Source organism: Amblyomma mixtum, chromosome 5 (assembly GCF_055824585.1).
Source record: "Amblyomma mixtum isolate Tamu chromosome 5, ASM5582458v1, whole genome shotgun sequence".
Classification (NCBI taxonomy): domain Eukaryota; kingdom Metazoa; phylum Arthropoda; class Arachnida; order Ixodida; family Ixodidae; genus Amblyomma; species Amblyomma mixtum.
The window spans coordinates 99489262-99507608 of NC_143016.1; the positions used below are offsets into that span (position 1 = coordinate 99489262).

Genomic DNA, 18347 nt, shown 5'->3' on the forward strand with positions numbered 1-18347 from the left:
ATCGAGACTTGACATAACACCCTATACTGCATACACACTACTTCATTCATGTCAAGCGCAGCATTTGCATTGTCATGTACGCTCAAGTAATCATCTCTAAAAAATCCACAAATCACTTAGCCATTTTATCTCTCTCTTGCAGTACGTCTGCAACATGATCAAATGTGCAGGCTCAAAGGCTGGCTTACAATTTAACGACAGTAGGGGCTGCCTAAAATCACGCACCCTCCCATTGCCAGCATCGTGAGACGAGCCTGTGCCACTCACTCTGAGCACACGGAAGGTGTCTGGGGCGGTGACCCCAGCAGAGTCCGTGTTGGAGACGGAGGATAGCTGTTGGAGCCGGCCGAGAGTGGCGGAGGTGGCGGGGAGGCACTCTCAGCCGGCAGGGAGCCATTGCTGGCTGCCTTGCTGCTGCTGGGCTCATCGCCCACCTTGCTCTCGAATGCCAGGATCTTGTCCTTGACACGTGAGCCGGGCTTCAGGGCCCCGCTGCTTGGACCACTGCTCTCCACAGTGAGGGACAGCTTGCGCTGGCGCAGCTTGCGGTTTGCTGCGCTCACCAGTGACGAGACCAGGTCTCGCGGGGACACCTCCGGGTTGCTGCCTGCTGCAGTGCACACAATGAGGGAGGGAGGGCCAAGGGTATATTTCTTTTGAACAGCTGCAAGCAGCATGGCAAACACAACAGCTGTGATCCACTTGTGATGATAATGCCACTTGCGTTAATTTAGAAGCAATTTCCTTGTGCAAGCCCAGATCACCACTGCATTTGGGTGCACGACATGCTTGCAAAACTAGAATGGGCAGGCACCACGATGAATGAAGCATTTAAACAACGACATCACACCTTAGAATAGAAAGTTCTAAAATGGAAAAAATATAAGGAGACTAACCTGTAATGCACATTGGCTCTTGAGTAATGATATGAGTCGACAGAAATAATAAACTTTAGTGCCACGATGTTCAATAGACTTAGCCTGAATAGTATACCATTAAGACTCGCATAAATTTGGGTGCCCCTTCAACACAAAAGCACATGGCAACCAACACAATGACAAGTAGAGCTTTCAGTACACAGCTCTCAGTGTATGCCTTTAGCAATTCTGCAAGTCTTCTCATACACAATTAGAGAGAGGTACTGTGTTTACAGGTGCTATGTATAGAGTTTTTCTCTTTTGTTCATTGGTTTTGGAACTCATCTTGCATTTCAGTCAGAAGCAACGTACGATAATAACGCGCTTTTTTTTTTTTCATTGCTGCTCAACATAGCTGCAGTGAGCTTCACCGCCAGACTCGCCAGCTGCTGGGAGAAGCCAACTTTTCAAAAACTTTGGTGCCATACGGCGCATGGGCAGAAGGCTATGGCTATGAGTGTGGAAAAGCGATGCGGCAGTTAAGAAAAAGAAGGCACTGAAAGAGTTCAGTGGAGTGGTGAAAAGAAAGAAGGGCGGACAGGCATAAAAATTATGGAGGGCACTCAATACTTCTAACGTGCTGCGAATGCGAAAGCACGCACACGGGGTGTTCGGCTAAGGTGATGGCATACTACTGTAATGCAGCGGCCAGCGAAGCTCATCTGTTGACACCACACAAATGGAAGTTGATAACGACAGTGACACCTAACCTCAGCACAAGAGAATGGCTGTTTGGCACGCGAGGTGTTGGGCTACCGTGATGGTGCAGTGCTCGAATGAGGTAGCCAGCAAAGTTGATCTGTTCACGCTAGCCTGAGTTAAAAACTCACTTTTAAAGAAATTTTATTTTTATTTCTTTCCGGATGATGACATTGTGAGGTCATGTGGATGTTCGGACCGTGAACAACGACAACACCGGATTTTCCGTCTCATGACACATTTAATGCTTTCACGTTAATATTGAGCAGCACAAAAACAAAACAGTAGTGGCAAGGTGGCACAAGGCAGCGATGGCACTCACTGCGGCATGGAAGGCTGAGTGTGTTAGCGTGCTGGAGGCTCTGCTGCACTCTGTGATATCGCGCATTTCTGAATTGCTGCCTCTCGGATTGTTGCTTCTGCATTTTAGCATGTCGTCTGCCTTTTTTGAGCCCCCAGATATAGATGGCTAGAACAGGTCAAAATCAATTTATAATAACCTTTTCTTGTCATTTTTCGTGAGGTCTCAAACTCCCTCCCTCACGTTATATTCATAAATACATCAAATCCAGGGACAGAGTAGGATGCCTGGAGGACCAAAAGAAAAAAAAAAGTTATAGGTCACTTACTCTGGCCACTGACTTTGTGCAAGTTTCCAAGCAGCACCGAAGAGTCTGTGTCCGAAAGTGCGGTCACGTCCAAAGGTAGGTCCGGGACTGCGGCCTCATCCGAAGGGCTGAACACATAGTCCACCTGCGACGTCACACATTTAAAACAAAATATTATGCTTCAGCCAATGGTAACTCCTCTGATTTGGTACAGTACAGACAGTCTTCCTACAAGCACCACAGCTTAAAAGCATGCACCTAAATGAACGTCAGTACACACGACTTTGGTCATGTGTACAATGATGAAAGTAGAGGTCGATAAGTCTGTGCGAAATCTAACTACTCTGCTGACTTGAATTAATTCATTAGAACTGGTCAACTACTCAAGATTTTTCACGGTAGCACATGCCACATTCAGTCAACATATGAAAATGAGAGGTGGGCTCACATAGTTGATGAGTGCCTCAGTGATGTGGCACTGGTGGGACATGTCCGTGATCATAGTCAGCATGCTGTTGTCAGCTGTCCGCACCAATGTTGGCCCAAACACAATGGCCAGGTTGCGAGCTTCCATCTGAACATTGGAAGAAGAAAAGGGGGAAGTTCCAATCATGCAAACAACACCTACGAGATCAATCCAGTTAAAAAACCTCCCTGGCACTAAAAAAAAAAAATACGAGCTTGGACTGACACGCAAACAATGGAGCCACTCGGCTAGCATAAATGTGGCCAGTTTGCTATTAAATCTGCCTGAGCTAATATCTGACAGAACTGCACTGTGCTCAATGTACACGCTGGCAAGATCACATGAGTCACATACTCGATGTGCAACACTACAAAAATTTCTCTGCCATGAAAGACTAGTGGGGGCATTTAATCAAAGTAAAAAGCCATACGAAAATGCTTCTCAGCAATCAACTTGAATGCATGCTGCCTCCCAAACCTTCACTCACTCGCTCCATCAAAAAACTAAACCATGACCCTCAGTAAAGAATACAGTTCACAATGCAGTCTCACAAGGTGCTGCCAGTGTGACCTCACAGTTGGAGAAGCAAACAGAGATTAAAAAAAAAAGAAAAGCAAACACTCAGGCCTTGCCTTGTTGGTCTCACTGTGGGCAACCACTTTCTTGAGATGTTGCATGAGGAACTTGAGAGTTTCAAAGTTGTGTATGGGAAGCTCGTGTACCTGCCAAGAAGCGAAAAAAACAATGCGATTAAAAGACATTCATGAAGGACGAGTGCCACGCACTGAGCTAATTTTTCTGTTATCCCTGGATCCTCACCAATGACCATACATTACCACACCATTCAATGGTTGTTCCAGCAAATATGCACACACTCTACAGCACAGTAACCCTGAGTCAAGCATATGTGTTGGCAACATGCATGAGCACCACCACCTTTTGGCACATGTTCAAACGCCAACTCTTTAAAGAGGCACTGAACCCCTTCTTTGAGCGCAGCTCGAAGAAGCTTATTATTTTTAATCAAATAGGGATAGCACATAGATGCACGCCTCACAAGTAAACAGCATAGATACAGTAGAACGTGGACATATTGAACTGGTCGACATATTGAACATGGCCGGACGTTAAACGGATATCTCAAACTCCTCAGTGCCAAGTGATGCCCACCCATTTCCGCCGAGACCTTCAAAATGTTTCACCCATTATCTAGCAACTCGTTTTGCACTAATATTTCACATAAGTAGTGATGGCCGCAGTGAGGATGTGCATAGCGTGCTATATTTCGTTACAGAAAGACATCATTTGGCACTTGAGATGAAGGGGTTAATGAGCTGCAGACAGGACCACAAACCACAGTGTCAATTTTCTATTTCTGATGCGCCCTCTTGGCGCTTTTCCAAACGTTCGCACTCTCAGAATTACTCATAATCAGTAGAAAGAGAACACAGCATCAGGTGTCACTGCATACCAGTGCTCGGAGTGCAGCAAGGCGTTGAGCACCCTGTGGCACACGGGCAGCCGCGATGAATCGTGGGTACAGGCCGGCCAGGGGGTCAGGCAGCTGCCGGAAGAAAGCTTTCAGCAGGCTGGACACCACGTGCACGTCCCCCCACCGGGGGTCCGTCAGGTCCAGCGGTCCACCAGTGCCGTTGACCATTGCTGAGAGAGCGGCCACAGCAGCACTGTTGCCCGGGATGCGGTACACACCCACCGTCTCCAGGCCCTTGGCCTCCACCAGGCGGCAGCACTGGCTCACCAACCAGGGCACATACTGCACAGCAGAGACCGCCTTCAACAACCACACACTACCAAACCCCATTTACGAACTCCACTGTCCAAGTGCTCATGAACAAAGATCACCGAGGAGAGGAAACTTTGTTCTCTGGCATGGCCTGAAGGTTTCGCAGACATCTCCAAGTAGCTTAGAGCTCCTTGCATTCAAATGACATCTGGTACCCTGAAATGACATCTGGTACACCTGTCATGCCTTTTAAGACTGAAAATGTTCCGCACCTGGTTCTCATGGGAAGGCGGACATTCATGCAGGGGCACCCCAATGCTGTGCCCCTTGGGTGGTAGGGAGGCCAGCGACCCATGGAACTTTTTCCAACCGTGTACCACCTTGCCTCGCCACATGTGCACTGCCTTCAAGGATGGCTCGTCTGCAACAACAAGAGCCACAGCCAAAGGGTAAGACATCTATGGCACAGTCTGAGGAAAGAAGGTCAGTTTGCATGTGGCCGAAATCGGATTCACCCACAGGGATTCACCCTCAGAAGTGTATAAGCGCATTAAAGCGCAGCCACAAACAAAAAAAATTAGACCTTCTGTACAATTTGTATAGTAAAGGATACTGGTAACAAGCACAAATCATGTCCAATGTCTTTCAGTCATGTGCAATGCTTTGAATTGCGTCGATTAGCAGAAAGATCCCAAAGCGCTTTCTTTGACCCAACTAAAGCCAGTGACCACTGCAATGGTTCTAAAGACCTTGTTTACAAAAGCAGAGTGTTTGTTTTATACAACGCTCAACTGCTAAGTAGGCTCAAATAACCCATGCTTATAAATGGATTATAAGAGAGTAAGGAGAGAAGGTGTGTGTCCATAGCTTTATATGTTTTACAAATTAATTGAGGATTGAAGCCACAAGTAATAGCCTCATAAACAACAATTTTGCTAACCTGGTCAAAGTAAGCTTCAGCCCAGGCTATCAGGCAACCAAGAAGTAATGTCATACTTCTAGGGTCAGGACCTGACAGACCTGCAGTGTTTTTCCACACAACCAGAGGGAAGTTTCTGGCACATTATCATTCATCTTTTAAAGGCATAGTTAATCTGACTTTATTACATCCACAATTTGCTTTCCTAATGCCTTATATTCACATCACCATTCCTGGTGCCATTCAAAGCTACGCCATGCCTTGATCTCAATGGCACTATAGGAAACAAGGCTTGTTCCAACGTCATAAAACGTACACTCCAACAATGACTAAATACAACACTCTGAAGACATCTCAGATCCCCATTTTCTCTGGTCATCCATGTTGCACTGTGCCTATCTAAGTAATCGCAGGGGATCAACCGGCAGCAGCCCAGGAAAATAACTAAACTACAGAAACGGCGTAAACTTAACCAGGTTAATGAGTGAAGCAATAAACATGCAGTCTGAAACTTTGAATGTCTATAAATAAAGAAAGACACAAACATTAAGGTCAACATTGTAAAAAAAAATTCAGTAGACACACTTAAAGGGACACTGAGGAGAAATTGAAGCTGGCTTGTATCGACAGAATACCAGCTCCTGATTACAAAAATGCCACTCATACTGACAACAAAGCTCGTGCAACGTAGAAAAGAGCAAGAACCAAAATACAGGTATCGCCGCCACAGGCCAAACTCGCAAGTACAAGCGTGATGACGTCATAGGACAAAACAGTGTTGCTAGAACCAATGGTTCTAGAAACACTAGAACACGAGAAGCCACGAATCACTGAGGCGCAGCCAATGCATGCGCAAATCTCCTTGACGTCGCCAGATGGCGCCACGTGTCCGGCAGCTACGCGCGCGTCTGCGGCATCGGGACCAAGCGCCTGCTCAACGGCAGTAGGCGGGCTCCCGGTATTCCGCTAGCGGTAACAAGGTACACGGTATGCTAAAGGTGTCTTTTTGCTAGAACTTCGTTGACGACTTCGAGAACAGGATCCATCGTAACGCTGGCAAAACGCCGGTGCAAACGTAAACGAAGCGACGGTAGCGACGGCCGCAATAGCCGATAGATGCCTTCAACGTGCTGCCGGCGGTAGCTTTCTTTTCGGCTGCTGCCAGGCCACACTGCTGGCCGTCAGAAATCACGGAGTCTGCGTTACGTCATGTGCACGTCATGTTTCACGTCACTTAGTCCTGTGTCGTCATAGGAGAATTCCAAGTTTGAATCAGAGCGGCGGGAAAAACTTTTTCAACTTCGAATCCAAACTTCTTGAAATAAATGCATCTTTCGCTGCCGGCCAAGTGGCAACAAAGCCATGAAATGCCAAACTATCGGATTTTGCTGTAAAAAAAATATTGATAGAGCTCTGCTCACTGTCCCTTTAAGACTGCTTATGTGTGGGAATGCAAAAAGCATTAGTTTTTGCGTGGCTGAGTTTCTTTCATTAAAGTTCATTCTGCAAGATGGTTTGTCTGTGTGATTTGTTGTGCACGAAGACCAGCACATGTTCAAAACTTCGAGCTGTAAACAGTGACTCTAGTCATGGCCAAGCGCACTATGAGAGGAGCAGATGGCGTCACGTCTGGGGAGAGCCACGGCAACAACACTTCACGGCCAAGCACGCTGCACTGTGCTGCACAGAGGTCGCGGCACAAGAGTGTCTTACGCACGGGCGATCCCATCTTGGCTCCAACTCATAGGGATTTGTCAGACAATGCCGCAATGCATGCACCACTTTTTCTCCTCATCTGCAGGCCTCCTCCACGAGTTGGAGCCGAAGTGGGATCGCCCCCACCGAGTCGGTGCTGTGACATCACCCTATATGAATGCGCCATCTATCGGCGCAACGCGAGAGCCTCACTCAGAGACGGCATGATGATGTCATCTTTTTGGGATCATCTGGGCGTCAACAACAACAGCACTGGCCACCGATGGAATTTTGTCTAATGGGGCTACTAATGCTTTTGCATTAAGAGATTCAGATAGTGTGGCCACATATTGTGAACTAAAACACCAAGGCAGCAATGATGACTAAAGCTGAAGAAAATATAGCAAATGTTAAGGGTAAGCCTTAGAGCTGTGGCACGACACCACAGAAAAATAAACTACAGTTAAGACACTGAGGACCTAATGAGTAAATGGTACGACAAAGTGAAAGAGACTGATCAGGAGCAGCAACAACAAACACTACTGATGATACGCTAAAGTATATGGGTTTAACGTCCCGAAGCTGCGCATGGGCTGTGAGGGATGCTGTAGTAGAGGGCTATGGATTAATCTTGACGACCTGGGTTCTTTAGTGTGCACTGACATCCCATAGTGCATCAGAGAAGAACAACTCTGACCAACCTGTGAAACTGAACACGTGAACCTGTGACAGCCAGCAAGAAAGAGCAAGCATATATGAACCATGATGTTTCACGATGCGGAAAGGACTGCTCACCCCCGAGGGAGGCCCGGCGGGACTTCACCCGGGGTGATCCAGACGTGGGTGAACGGTGACGCAGAGCCAGCTTGCGCGGTGCTGGCCGCACCAGGGCATGTGGAGCATTGCTTGGTGACAGGCGGCTCTGTTCAAAGGCCTGCGCCTTCTCCAGCACTGTCTGGTCACTGCGCATTAGCTCCTCCACCTGAAACGCATTGCAGAGCGACAGAAATGCTGAGAACTGCCGAGTGAGTTATTTGCAGAAGAGAGCAGTACATGCCTCACCAACCATCACAACCTGCCACCACCACCTACCGTCACTACCCGTCCCCCATTATCATTCATCACTGTCACCTCCCAGTGTAATAAATTTTAATCCCAGTGAATGAAGCACCTCCTGCACAGTATACTACAGACCCAACCTCCACCTGCTCTCTCACTTTTCCAGCTCCTACAAGGGTCCTCACTACAGTACAACTGCGCCATCAAACTGATGAGCCTGGCAATAATGAACCACACGTCTGCCAAGCGAATCTGTTAAAACAGGACAAGCCATCCAAAATAAAAAACAGCTGTCACACGTGCCTACAACATAACGGCTCACCTACACTGCACTTTATCAAGGACAAACCATGCTGCTGAGAAGAATTTCTGGGGAACCTTGCAAAGACTTCCCTGCACTGCAGTGTTGCTCTCAAATGTGCCAAAACATGCTAAGAACAACAGACATCATGGGAACGAGAATCATAGCTAGTGGCATTCACGTGTCCAAAGCACCATCGTTCCTGGAAGCCACCTTATTTGAGAGTTTGAGATGAGGTGGCCAAAACTTGGAAGATTCAAATTTACGGGCTCCTATTCTCACTGTGGATGGCAGCCTTGCGTTATGTACAAGCAGCAGAATCTGGTCACATCTACGTCATGCCAGCCACTCACAGTGCCATTTCAGAAAAAAAAGTGAAACGCATCGTAGTAGGTCTCAAGAATTTATTAATTTGCAGCAATAAACAATAAAATCAACCTACTACGCGAAAGTTGATCACAAGCACTAACCCATTTCGACATCCTGTGCTTCCTGACACTGTTTTTCTAGGGCAGCCAAATAGCACATACTCTCTAAGCCTAACAACTGCAGAAATCCAGAAGAAATTATAATAATATGCTAGGTTTTACTGCTGGAAACTTGTGACGCACACAATCCGAGGTAAAGCATGTGGCTTTCACTACAACGGACGTCATCACCTGGCCTTACAATATCAAAACTCTTGCATTGTTGTCGAGTTACAGCTTACACAACAGTGCATCAAATTATAAGAAGCGCAGAGCTAGGCCCACCTCAGAGTCCTCGGCGGTGATCTGCCGGAAGGCATCAACCCACTGCATCATGCGGCTATGGTTGTCAGCCTGGAAGAGGTACTCAGTGCCCGACTCCATGCGGAGCCGAAACACATGCTTGCGCTTGGTGTAGTCGCGTGCCACGTCGCTCATCGAGGTCCTCACGGAGAGCCGAGAGCCTTCGGCGAAGTCTATGGTCTGCATCGGGCCAAGCAGCAGAATAGAGGCTAATATCAGTCAACAGAGGTTTGGCTTTCTCACACAAGACAGCATCATACTGCACACCAATTGCTGCCAGCACAATCTGAAGGCAAGGAGCATATCTGGAGAAAGGAGAACACTTACAGGCTCTCCATTTTCTTAACCAGGTACAGCTACCAATTGCAATCTGAAGGTTATTGCGGTCGTTAGGGCTGAACAGGACCAATAAATTTTTCCTCATGTAATGACCACTTGCTGTCGAAAATGACGGCGCACGATAGAGAAATCAAGCGGCTGGCTAAGTCCATGTGTCTTGTTCAACCTTCTTGAAAATAAATGTGCTAGACCACTTTGATATGAATACGTTAAGCCTAAAGTGATCGCCTTCAAGTGACATCAGACTGTGCTCGAGTTCTTTTGGGAACACGCTGAAACGAATCTGCTGCCAAAGCAAGGTGCAAGAAGAATGCTGGCATTCTGCCAGCTTGAAACAATCTTGCTCACCTAAGGATGTCGATTCACTCATTAACTATTTCAAGTTCACTAACCATGTCAAAAGTACAGTTAACTAATGTGCATGACTTTCCACTCAGTGATAGGCTACATTTTTCCAATAAAAATCAGGTCGAAGTTCAACACACCCTGGTGGTCACAAGAAGGATAAAAAAAAACGGATAAGCACACAGTGACATGGAAACACATGACTACAACATAACGGTGCGAAACAAGAAAATGATAACTAGATGTCACCAATTATGGCAGTGGAACAAAGCTAACAGCAAGCACACACATACTAGCATTACTTTTGTGATTACAAATTTTAAGTAAAAACCACTGATGACTAAAACTTTTTTTTTTTAAACTTCAAGGCCAAAGAGTGTCAGATCGCTAACCTTTCGGTCTTTAAGTATGTACACCTTGTCGCCCTTGAGGACCACCCAGACAGGCCGCCAGGAGCGGTCGCTTGACCTCTGCAGTGGGTGAGATACATCATACATGCTCGTTAAGTGCAAGGAAAGATAACAAATACAGCACGCAAGGATGAGATAAAGAGAAACATGCACCTTGCCATCGACAAGAACTGTCTTGCAGGCCAACCATCCCTGTACGTCGCCTGTCACTTCGGGCTGCTGTAGGTGCTGCTGCTGTAATTGATGATGTTCATCGGTGCCTCCATTCTTCACGTCCCCCACTGGTGTCGATGGGTTTGAAGCCTGCAAATGATGAAACCGTGCAGAGCCAAGTCAGTGAATTTACACACAGCACACCAAGCCGATATGCACCCACTTGATATTGTTAAAAGATTGTGGCTGTTAATTGTTGAAATACAACCTTCTGCTTTTAGTAATATTGATGAGTAAAACCAACACCTCCTATTACAGAACAAGGAGACCCCATTTAACCTCAAGCAAAAACTTAACAATGCACCTCTGTAACAGATTACAACACAATCAATTAAATGTCATATTGACAATCTGCATCAGCCAGTAAAGCTCTAAGCAACCAATTCCAACCAGTGCCAAGAATAAAAGTTTTTTTGGTTTTCCAAAGGTTGCGTACTGGTATTTCTTGATTACCTGGCAGAACGAGAAGGACAATTTTTCCTCAAAATGAAACACTGAAAAAATAGCAATGACAACAGAAAACCAATGACCCAATGCTCAAACTAGGCTTCTAGCATTGAAACAGCCATTTTGAAATGGCAAAAAAAAGCACAAGCCTCTCCTTAACGTTACTCTTAACTTTACTACCAGAAATAAAACATTAAACCAGATGACATCCATCTGTTCAGACCAAGAAAGCCTCAATTTAGCAGTGGCTGTTAAGTTAATTAGTAAATATTAACAGAGCACACCAAAAAACTAACAATACTGAGGAAAGCACAGCAAAATATGAAAAATAAGATGATAAGTGCGACATTATAAGACAGAATGAGGACGCCTTCAAACAAGATTTTCAAGCAGGAATGTATGGTATATACCATAGGGAGACAAGCTGTGTGGCACACCTTGTCAAGGATTCTAAGCAACTGAAACCTCACCCTGTCGCCAAAGAATGCCTTTAACCGCTGGATTCGATGAGATCCACTTGGGGTAGACGAGGTACTGCGTAGCAAAGAGCAAGCGGTGAGCGAATCAGCAAACAGTGTAGGTGCATAAGTATCACAGGATCAAGAGTCAGAGACTGCCTGCGCGTAAGCAAAGGATCTTAAACTGGGTTCTGCGAAAAGCATTTACCGTATTTTCCGCTGTATAAGAAGCGGCTTTTTCGAAAAATCTTGCTGGTGCGTCCTATACAAGGGTGCGTGTTATACGCAAATGTTTCGTTTTTTTTTGCGAGTTAAGATATTACTCGGGCATATGTTCAAGCTTTTTTCACAGAAAAAATATCACTACCAATAACGCGGTTGTGACACAGTTAACACTTCAATACCGGGACCGTCATGCGCAACATTTTAGGTTAACTTTATCATGAAACAGCGGGGATGATGACTTCCAGGACCACAAACACGCGGCCGTTTCGGAGGACCCAAGCAAAAGTAAATGTGAAATGCCAAAAGATGGCGACAATCGCGCTTCTCGCCATAGTCAACACAAGCCAAGACAGGCCAGCGTTCTTTTTTAGTCACGCTTCGCAACTCTGTTTGCCGCGTTGCCTCCAGAAATGGGCGAACTTTTTGATAGCGCATCCGAAGATGAAGACTTGGAAGGTTTTAAGTAAACATAAAATGTTGTTATGGACATAAGGCGAGTTCTTTTGTTTTTCTTTCTTTTCTGCTAAAATGTGGGCAGGTATGGCGCGAGTGTTGCCTTTTCGATCACTTAGCGTTGCTTAAGAACTTCTCAGGTACGGTGGATTTCGCGATGGTCGCGCAAGCGTGTTTAATTAAGCCTTGCTAGCCTAACTGGGTAAATTAGGGTGCGTCTTATACATGGGTGCATCTTATATAACAACTTTTTCGATGACAGCCTGCATATATGGCGGCTGCGTCTTATACACCGGAAAATACGGTAAATCCACGCATAAATAAACCCCCACCTTTCCTGTAACCATTTTATTTTGCAACTAATCCTGTGCAACTGCTTGTAGTCGACTGCTTTACTCTACAGACAGCTATTATCATTGAGTTTGGCCATTTTTCTAGGCAGCCGCACATGTGCATGCTCTTTGCATCAATGTAAGGCAGGAAAGAAGGGATGATGGATATGGTATAATACAAGGGCAGTGCTGTGGCTGACCTGGAAACGGAATGCTGTTCATCTTCGCTCTGGTCCGATTCCAGATGAAGGCGTTCGTTTGCGGTCGCTCGGAGGTACGACGTCCGTCGTGCCGGGTGAGCCTTGTCTTCTGTGCACCAAGCAAAAGGAAGAGTAAGGAGAAGGGGGGAGGTGGTGGTAAGCGGGAAGGACAGAAAACAATGGTGCAATGCAGCAATGCCCAATGCCTCTTATTGCTTGATAGCATAGTTTTCATTCTACACAAAGCTGCCCCTAGCTAGGCGCCCTGGCTTTTTTGTCTTCTTCTCATTAGGTTTTCTTTGTTTTTACACAGAGCTGACCATGCACATATATCAATTTAAATGCTGAACAAAGTTCTTAAATGACAAAGAACTCTGGGAGAACAAAAACACAGAGTCTGACACAAACACCTCCGAGGCAAGGTTTCCTGCAGCATGCACTGATTGGCCAGAGCCCTGGAAACAATTATGGAAGTCATGTTACCACAATAAGTGGTGGAGGAGAGTGCCCAAGCATCCCCTAAGGAAACCACAAAGCCTTGGTAGTTGTGTAGGGGTGCGCAAAGAAGTCATAAAATTGCTCATTTTTGATGACGAGAGGCGGCCATTTGTTAAAGCTCTTTTTAACAAGACACATTCTCCATCTTGCAGCACTTCCTCTTAAACCACATGCCATGCTAATAACCCCCATGCAGTGCATTTAGGGTATGCACCATGACTCACTGATGCAAAACCAGCATGGCACATAAGTGTCAACAATGTCTTTAATGAAATCTTACACTTACTAAAGCTCTGGTTGGGTATAAAAGGATAACATACACGATGTAATTTTAACTGGAGTAAAGTGCAGTGGAAGCATGCAGTGGAAGCATGCTGTGTGAGTGCATGGGTTATGAAGGCGTTACCTTGAGAACCATTTTTTCTCCTATATACAACAGATGAGTCAACGTCGGGTGAGACAAAATCATCCGCTGCAAAAACAGGGTTAGGAGAAAAGGGGGGTGGAGAGAAAAACGAGGGGAACGGGAGGCGGCTTGGCATTAAGCACATCTCAAAGAGTGCACTGAAATCTGTCCTGCACAGTATCAGTGGGCAAACAAAGAACATATACAGATCGATAAGAGACTTGAAACATAGATATTACAGGACAAGATGCTCCAATGAGTACAGATAAATGCACTGCCTGCATATCCTTGCTAAAAGGGCCTTTAGATGCCATTAAATCAAAAAATTTTTTACATTTTGGAGCTTGCAAGGCCCAGTCCAAGGTAGCAAAAAGACTTTTTTATGAAGATTCACTAACAGCAGAATTGCAAGAAACGCAGTCTAGCAATTTTCCCACAACTTTGTAACTGTCACTCTAATGGGAAAGGTTACCTTACACATTGGGCAACTAGCTTCCACAAAAAACATTTCTCTTTCTCTTCTAATGACCGAGATAAAGCTAGGTTAGAAGCTTACATTGTGCACACCATTTGTGCCATGCCAAGTGTACTTCTCCACTTGGCACCCTTTCCCTTTTTCTCTCTCCCTCTCCCCCTCAAAGTGGCAACTCACAATTGAGGACTGCAATGCTAGGACATAATTACCAACAGCTGGGCTCTAGAGCTGGACAATGCAAGAGCAGGAGATTTAAAATAGTACTGTACATGGACTCACTGCAACTACACGTACAGAAGCCAAAAGCAAAAGGCAAAAAAAAAAAAGAACCCACCACACCATGCCTGAATGCAAACTCCAAAACCAGTCGGCACAGACCTGATGCACACTCGGGTACAAGGATTATCAAACCACTATGGCTCAAGGAAAGGCAAACCTTGCCATGACAAAAGAACTTGCCATTTCTCATTCTCTTTGTTTGAAATCTGTTTGCATTTAAAAATCACAGCATACTGACAATTCGCATGGCAACAGATGGCCAATTTTGTTGCTCGAATACTGAAATAACAGAAGCAACTTAATTTCCAATCTTTTCGCCAATAGCCAGAATTTTATGAAGTGTTTGTCCTACAAACAACTCGTATTGTCACACAAAAGAAATATAGGCACAGAGGATGCCGTTTCAAAAAGAAAAAAGATAGTTGACCTCCATACACTACACATCCTTTGATATCAGCCTAAATTATTTTTAAGAAATGCATTCAGAGATCTGCACTTTATGACAACATAATGTCCATGAAAATAATGGCAAAAGTCAGAGTTTGTGGTTATCCGGTAGATGCAGTGAACACGCTTATGCAAAGCCTGCCAAAAAGCAGCCTTGTTTCTTTGTGAACCACCAGGCTTGCATGCACTTCAATTAGGCCACACCACATGCACAGGCCTTACCATCCCGGCTCTTTAGTCCACCTCGACATTACTTGCATTTTGACCTTTCTCTGTGCCCTCTTGTACACACGCAGCATGGCAGTGAGTGAAACAATTTATAGTGACTGTCTTCAGCACGTCTCCATCTGGGTAGTTCACATGGCTTAGCATTAAATGCGCCATGCTTGCCCTTGGCTACCTCTACATTATACACATCCATTCAAGACTTATCGCAGAATTTACTGCCCGCACATCATTGCAGAAGCTGGGCATGAAACACGATCATAAAAAAATAAGCTAAGAAAAGACAAGTCTTTTACAGTACTGCAGCCTTTGTTTGTCTTGCTGATGCAGCAATCTTCACGACTTCACTGCACATTACCATTAAGGTAACTTAGAGGTACCCCGCAGCATTCACCTTCTATAGTAGGATACCACCCAGTTGGCCGAAATTTCCGGAGCCCTTCACTACGGCGTCCTTCATAGCATGAGTCGCTTTGGAACGATAAACCCCCATAAACTAAACCAACCTAAAAAAAACAAGAGTTGGTAACACTAAGCCGCGGTCCGCAGCTTCTGTATTACTTCGCTTGCCAATCACAACAGTAAACGAAATCAGCTTTTTAATGTGTGACTATATTAAACAAGCCAGGCATCAAAATTCCAAAGCCTATAATTTTTTTCTAGTGATTATCTTCCTACTTAGGTAACAAGCAAAGTTTTCACAACGGACTACTTTTTTGTCGTGGAGAAATTCTGTGCACGGCCCTGAATGTGAGCGGAGCTTCACTGCAAACTTAAATTGTATTCTACTATAGCATGTGGGAGATGAAAAATGCTGAAATGCTTAATGTATCAAGGCTGCCTAATGTATGGTGGCCAGTGGCAGTCAGTTCAGTTGTTTTCAGTGATGTTCAACATGCTTTGCACAGCCCAGGGCACTGTTCGGAGAGTGTGTATTGAAAGCTGTAACCCGACGAGTGGATTAAACACTTCCTCAGAGCCAAACGCTGCTATAATATGTGCAAATCCTGCACCTGCAGAGCCAACATTATTTTTAATTAATCTTAAGCACGAAGGGAGGCATGCCAAAGACGAAAAAAAAAAAAAAAACAATCAAAACTCACTGTGGCAAACAGTGCCATTATCGAGGTTCGGCGAGCTCCCCTCGTTGCTCCTGGCAAGTGTGCTCGGGTCGGGCAATGAGGAGAAGCCCTTCTCTTCACAGATAGGACTATCGGGTGACCGGTCAAATGAAGGGATCCGTGATGTGGGTGATGACAGGGGCAGCAGCCGGTCAAACGACACGGGCGGTGCTGCCGACAGTGACGATGTCTCAGATGTGGTGTCCCCCCTGCGGCCGTCTGAGCCCGAGCCGTCCATCTCCTCAAACTTGGCTGCCCGCACCGACACAATCGGCACGGGGCAGCCAGAGGTCAGTCGTGCCAGCTCGCTTCGATACAGCTTCATCCTCTCGAGTGAGCGAGCAAGGAGGCCTCCCGATTCGAAGAGATGTAACCGCTGTGCCACAAGGTTCAGGGAGGACTGATCATCAATGGTTATGTCTGATTGCGATGTTGTTGTTGTTGTTGTCGTCGTCGTTGTCGTCGTCGTCACTGCCGTTTGCTTGGGGTCGGTGTCTTCGACGCTTCCGATGCCGCTGTCTGCCTGCCCCTGGGCAGGCCAAGGGTCTTCGGGCTTGAGGAACTGAGTTCCCAGGTGCATGGGAACGCTTGTACTTGGAGGCATCTTGGACGAGGCGGGTGGCCGCGGCACGCCGACTTCGGCTAGTCTGTAGGACGGGTAGCTGAGAGACATGGGCTGCGAGGCGAGCAGGTCGCTCTGGTCACTGCGGTCGCAATGTTCGATGGTGGTGCCACCCAGTGCTGTACCCTGTGGCGGAGATGCCGCAGACGCTGAAGCAGTCATGGCCGGTGGCGGAGATGGATCGAGGCCAAAGAAGCGGCGGCGAGCTGGGTTTACAGGCCTGAAGTGCGTCGATGGAGCGCAGTGGATTGGAGAGGTCGGTTCGGAGGAAGCAACCCCCCGTACTCGCTGGGGCGGCAGAAGAGAGGAACCATCGGTTACGGGACGAGCCTGGGAAGCCTGCCATGGTGGTCGCCGCACTGGTTGGTAGGCTGCACTGGCAAAATACTGAAAAAAAGAAAAAAGAAAGGAAGAAGATGGCAACTTAAAATTTTTCCAAAACGGAAAGGACTAACCAATTTAAGGCCTTTGTGATGTAATCAATGCAGAAGAACAAAACTTCGATTGCATGCAGATACAATAACAAGTTTTCAACGGCAAGAATAATTGGATATGGATTGATATTGAGACCACACTAGTAACTATATGCTGCTGAATATGTGTCCAAACTTCTTTTGAGATTGCTGTTATCAGCGATTACTAACAGCAGAGAGACAGTGCTGAAACTAGCTGCTACTGGCAGGCTGTGCTACAGGTAAGCCCAGTGTGACCATCTAGCATGGTTCATCAAACATGCTCCCTTTCAAGTACTTACGAGCTGCAGGATGTCATCTTCTTTGGGCACAACCAAAAGCTGTACAGACAGACCCCTGCAAAAAAAAAAAAAAAGCGATAGTAAATAATGTATCAACATTCCACTCAATCACAGGGTATGAGTTTTGTTAGCAGCAGCAGATTGCTAATTCTTCAAGGTGCCATAACACGGATGATAACTTATAATAAGAAGTATACAAGTATACATATAGTACCACAAGAAAGTGCTGTAGTGCTCAAGACCCCACACGTATGAAAGCGAAGCTCATGAAAAAGTTGACCTGACTGTTACTAAACACCACGCTGCTGAATGGCACAGAGCAATTATATACTGGGCAAAAGACAAACAAAACCCAAGGAACAAAACAGAAGTGAAACAACTATTCAAAACAATAGGGTGATTGACAGTTTAATGACATCCACACCCAACTAATACTACCAGTTACACAACTATGAACCAAAATCCAGACATGACATGCACCTAGCTTTTGGAGGTAGACTGGCACCACTATGAGCAAGGCTATAAGCTATTAGTGGCTCCTTGCAACTTTTAAGGCGAAAGCCTTTAATGCCTCATCGTTGTCGCCAGAAGGTTGTTGACAGAAGGTTCTCAGCAGAGGTGTCACGCTTTTTCTAGTCAGACAAGAAAAAAAATCTTCGTGCACGATGGGATTCGAACCACCATCTTTCCGTTCCGCAGCCGAGCATGCTAATGGCTACGCTACTTCCTGCCAACGCATACGTAGTTCTCCTTGTCTAGGACGCTGGAGTGTGTTTGCAGGAAGGCATCGAATCAGACAGATGCCTCCCAAACGCCCTCCAGTGCCTCCAGCATTTAAGATTCACAAACAATTGTGTACTTAATTAACATCTTAACCACACATCAGTGACACAAGCAGCAACACCGTGCTAAAGGCTTTC

The 18347-nt window shown here is 46.0% G+C and overlaps 1 protein-coding gene across 8 annotated transcripts in view; it reads right to left on the reverse strand.

The window, feature by feature from the left end:
* The window catches only part of LOC149343177 (rho GTPase-activating protein 23-like), a 90178-nt gene that overhangs the window by 15853 nt on the left and 55978 nt on the right, over positions 1-18347 (reverse strand). For 5 of the 8 annotated variants that reach the window (XR_016283100.1, XM_089545700.1, XM_089545701.1 and 2 more), the window contains exons 6-20: positions 17428-17482; positions 16034-17060; positions 13505-13570; positions 12601-12709; positions 11403-11466; positions 10426-10575; positions 10255-10332; positions 9161-9358; positions 7844-8030; positions 4707-4855; positions 4162-4464; positions 3323-3412; positions 2673-2798; positions 2246-2369; positions 268-610 (exon numbers count right to left, since the gene is read on the reverse strand). Coding sequence is in view for 7 of the 8 variants with exons in the window: in XM_089545700.1 (XP_089401826.1) it covers positions 268-610; positions 2246-2369; positions 2673-2798; positions 3323-3412; positions 4162-4464; positions 4707-4855; positions 7844-8030; positions 9161-9358; positions 10255-10332; positions 10426-10575; positions 11403-11466; positions 12601-12709; positions 13505-13570; positions 16034-17060; positions 17428-17482 (3069 nt within the window). In the remaining variant the exon portion in view is untranslated. The remainder of the gene's footprint in view (positions 1-267; positions 611-2245; positions 2370-2672; positions 2799-3322; positions 3413-4161; positions 4465-4706; positions 4856-7843; positions 8031-9160; positions 9359-10254; positions 10333-10425; positions 10576-11402; positions 11467-12600; positions 12710-13504; positions 13571-16033; positions 17061-17427; positions 17483-18347) is intronic. The other 3 variants (XM_089545702.1, XM_089545705.1, XM_089545703.1) reach the window with 3 other exon arrangements.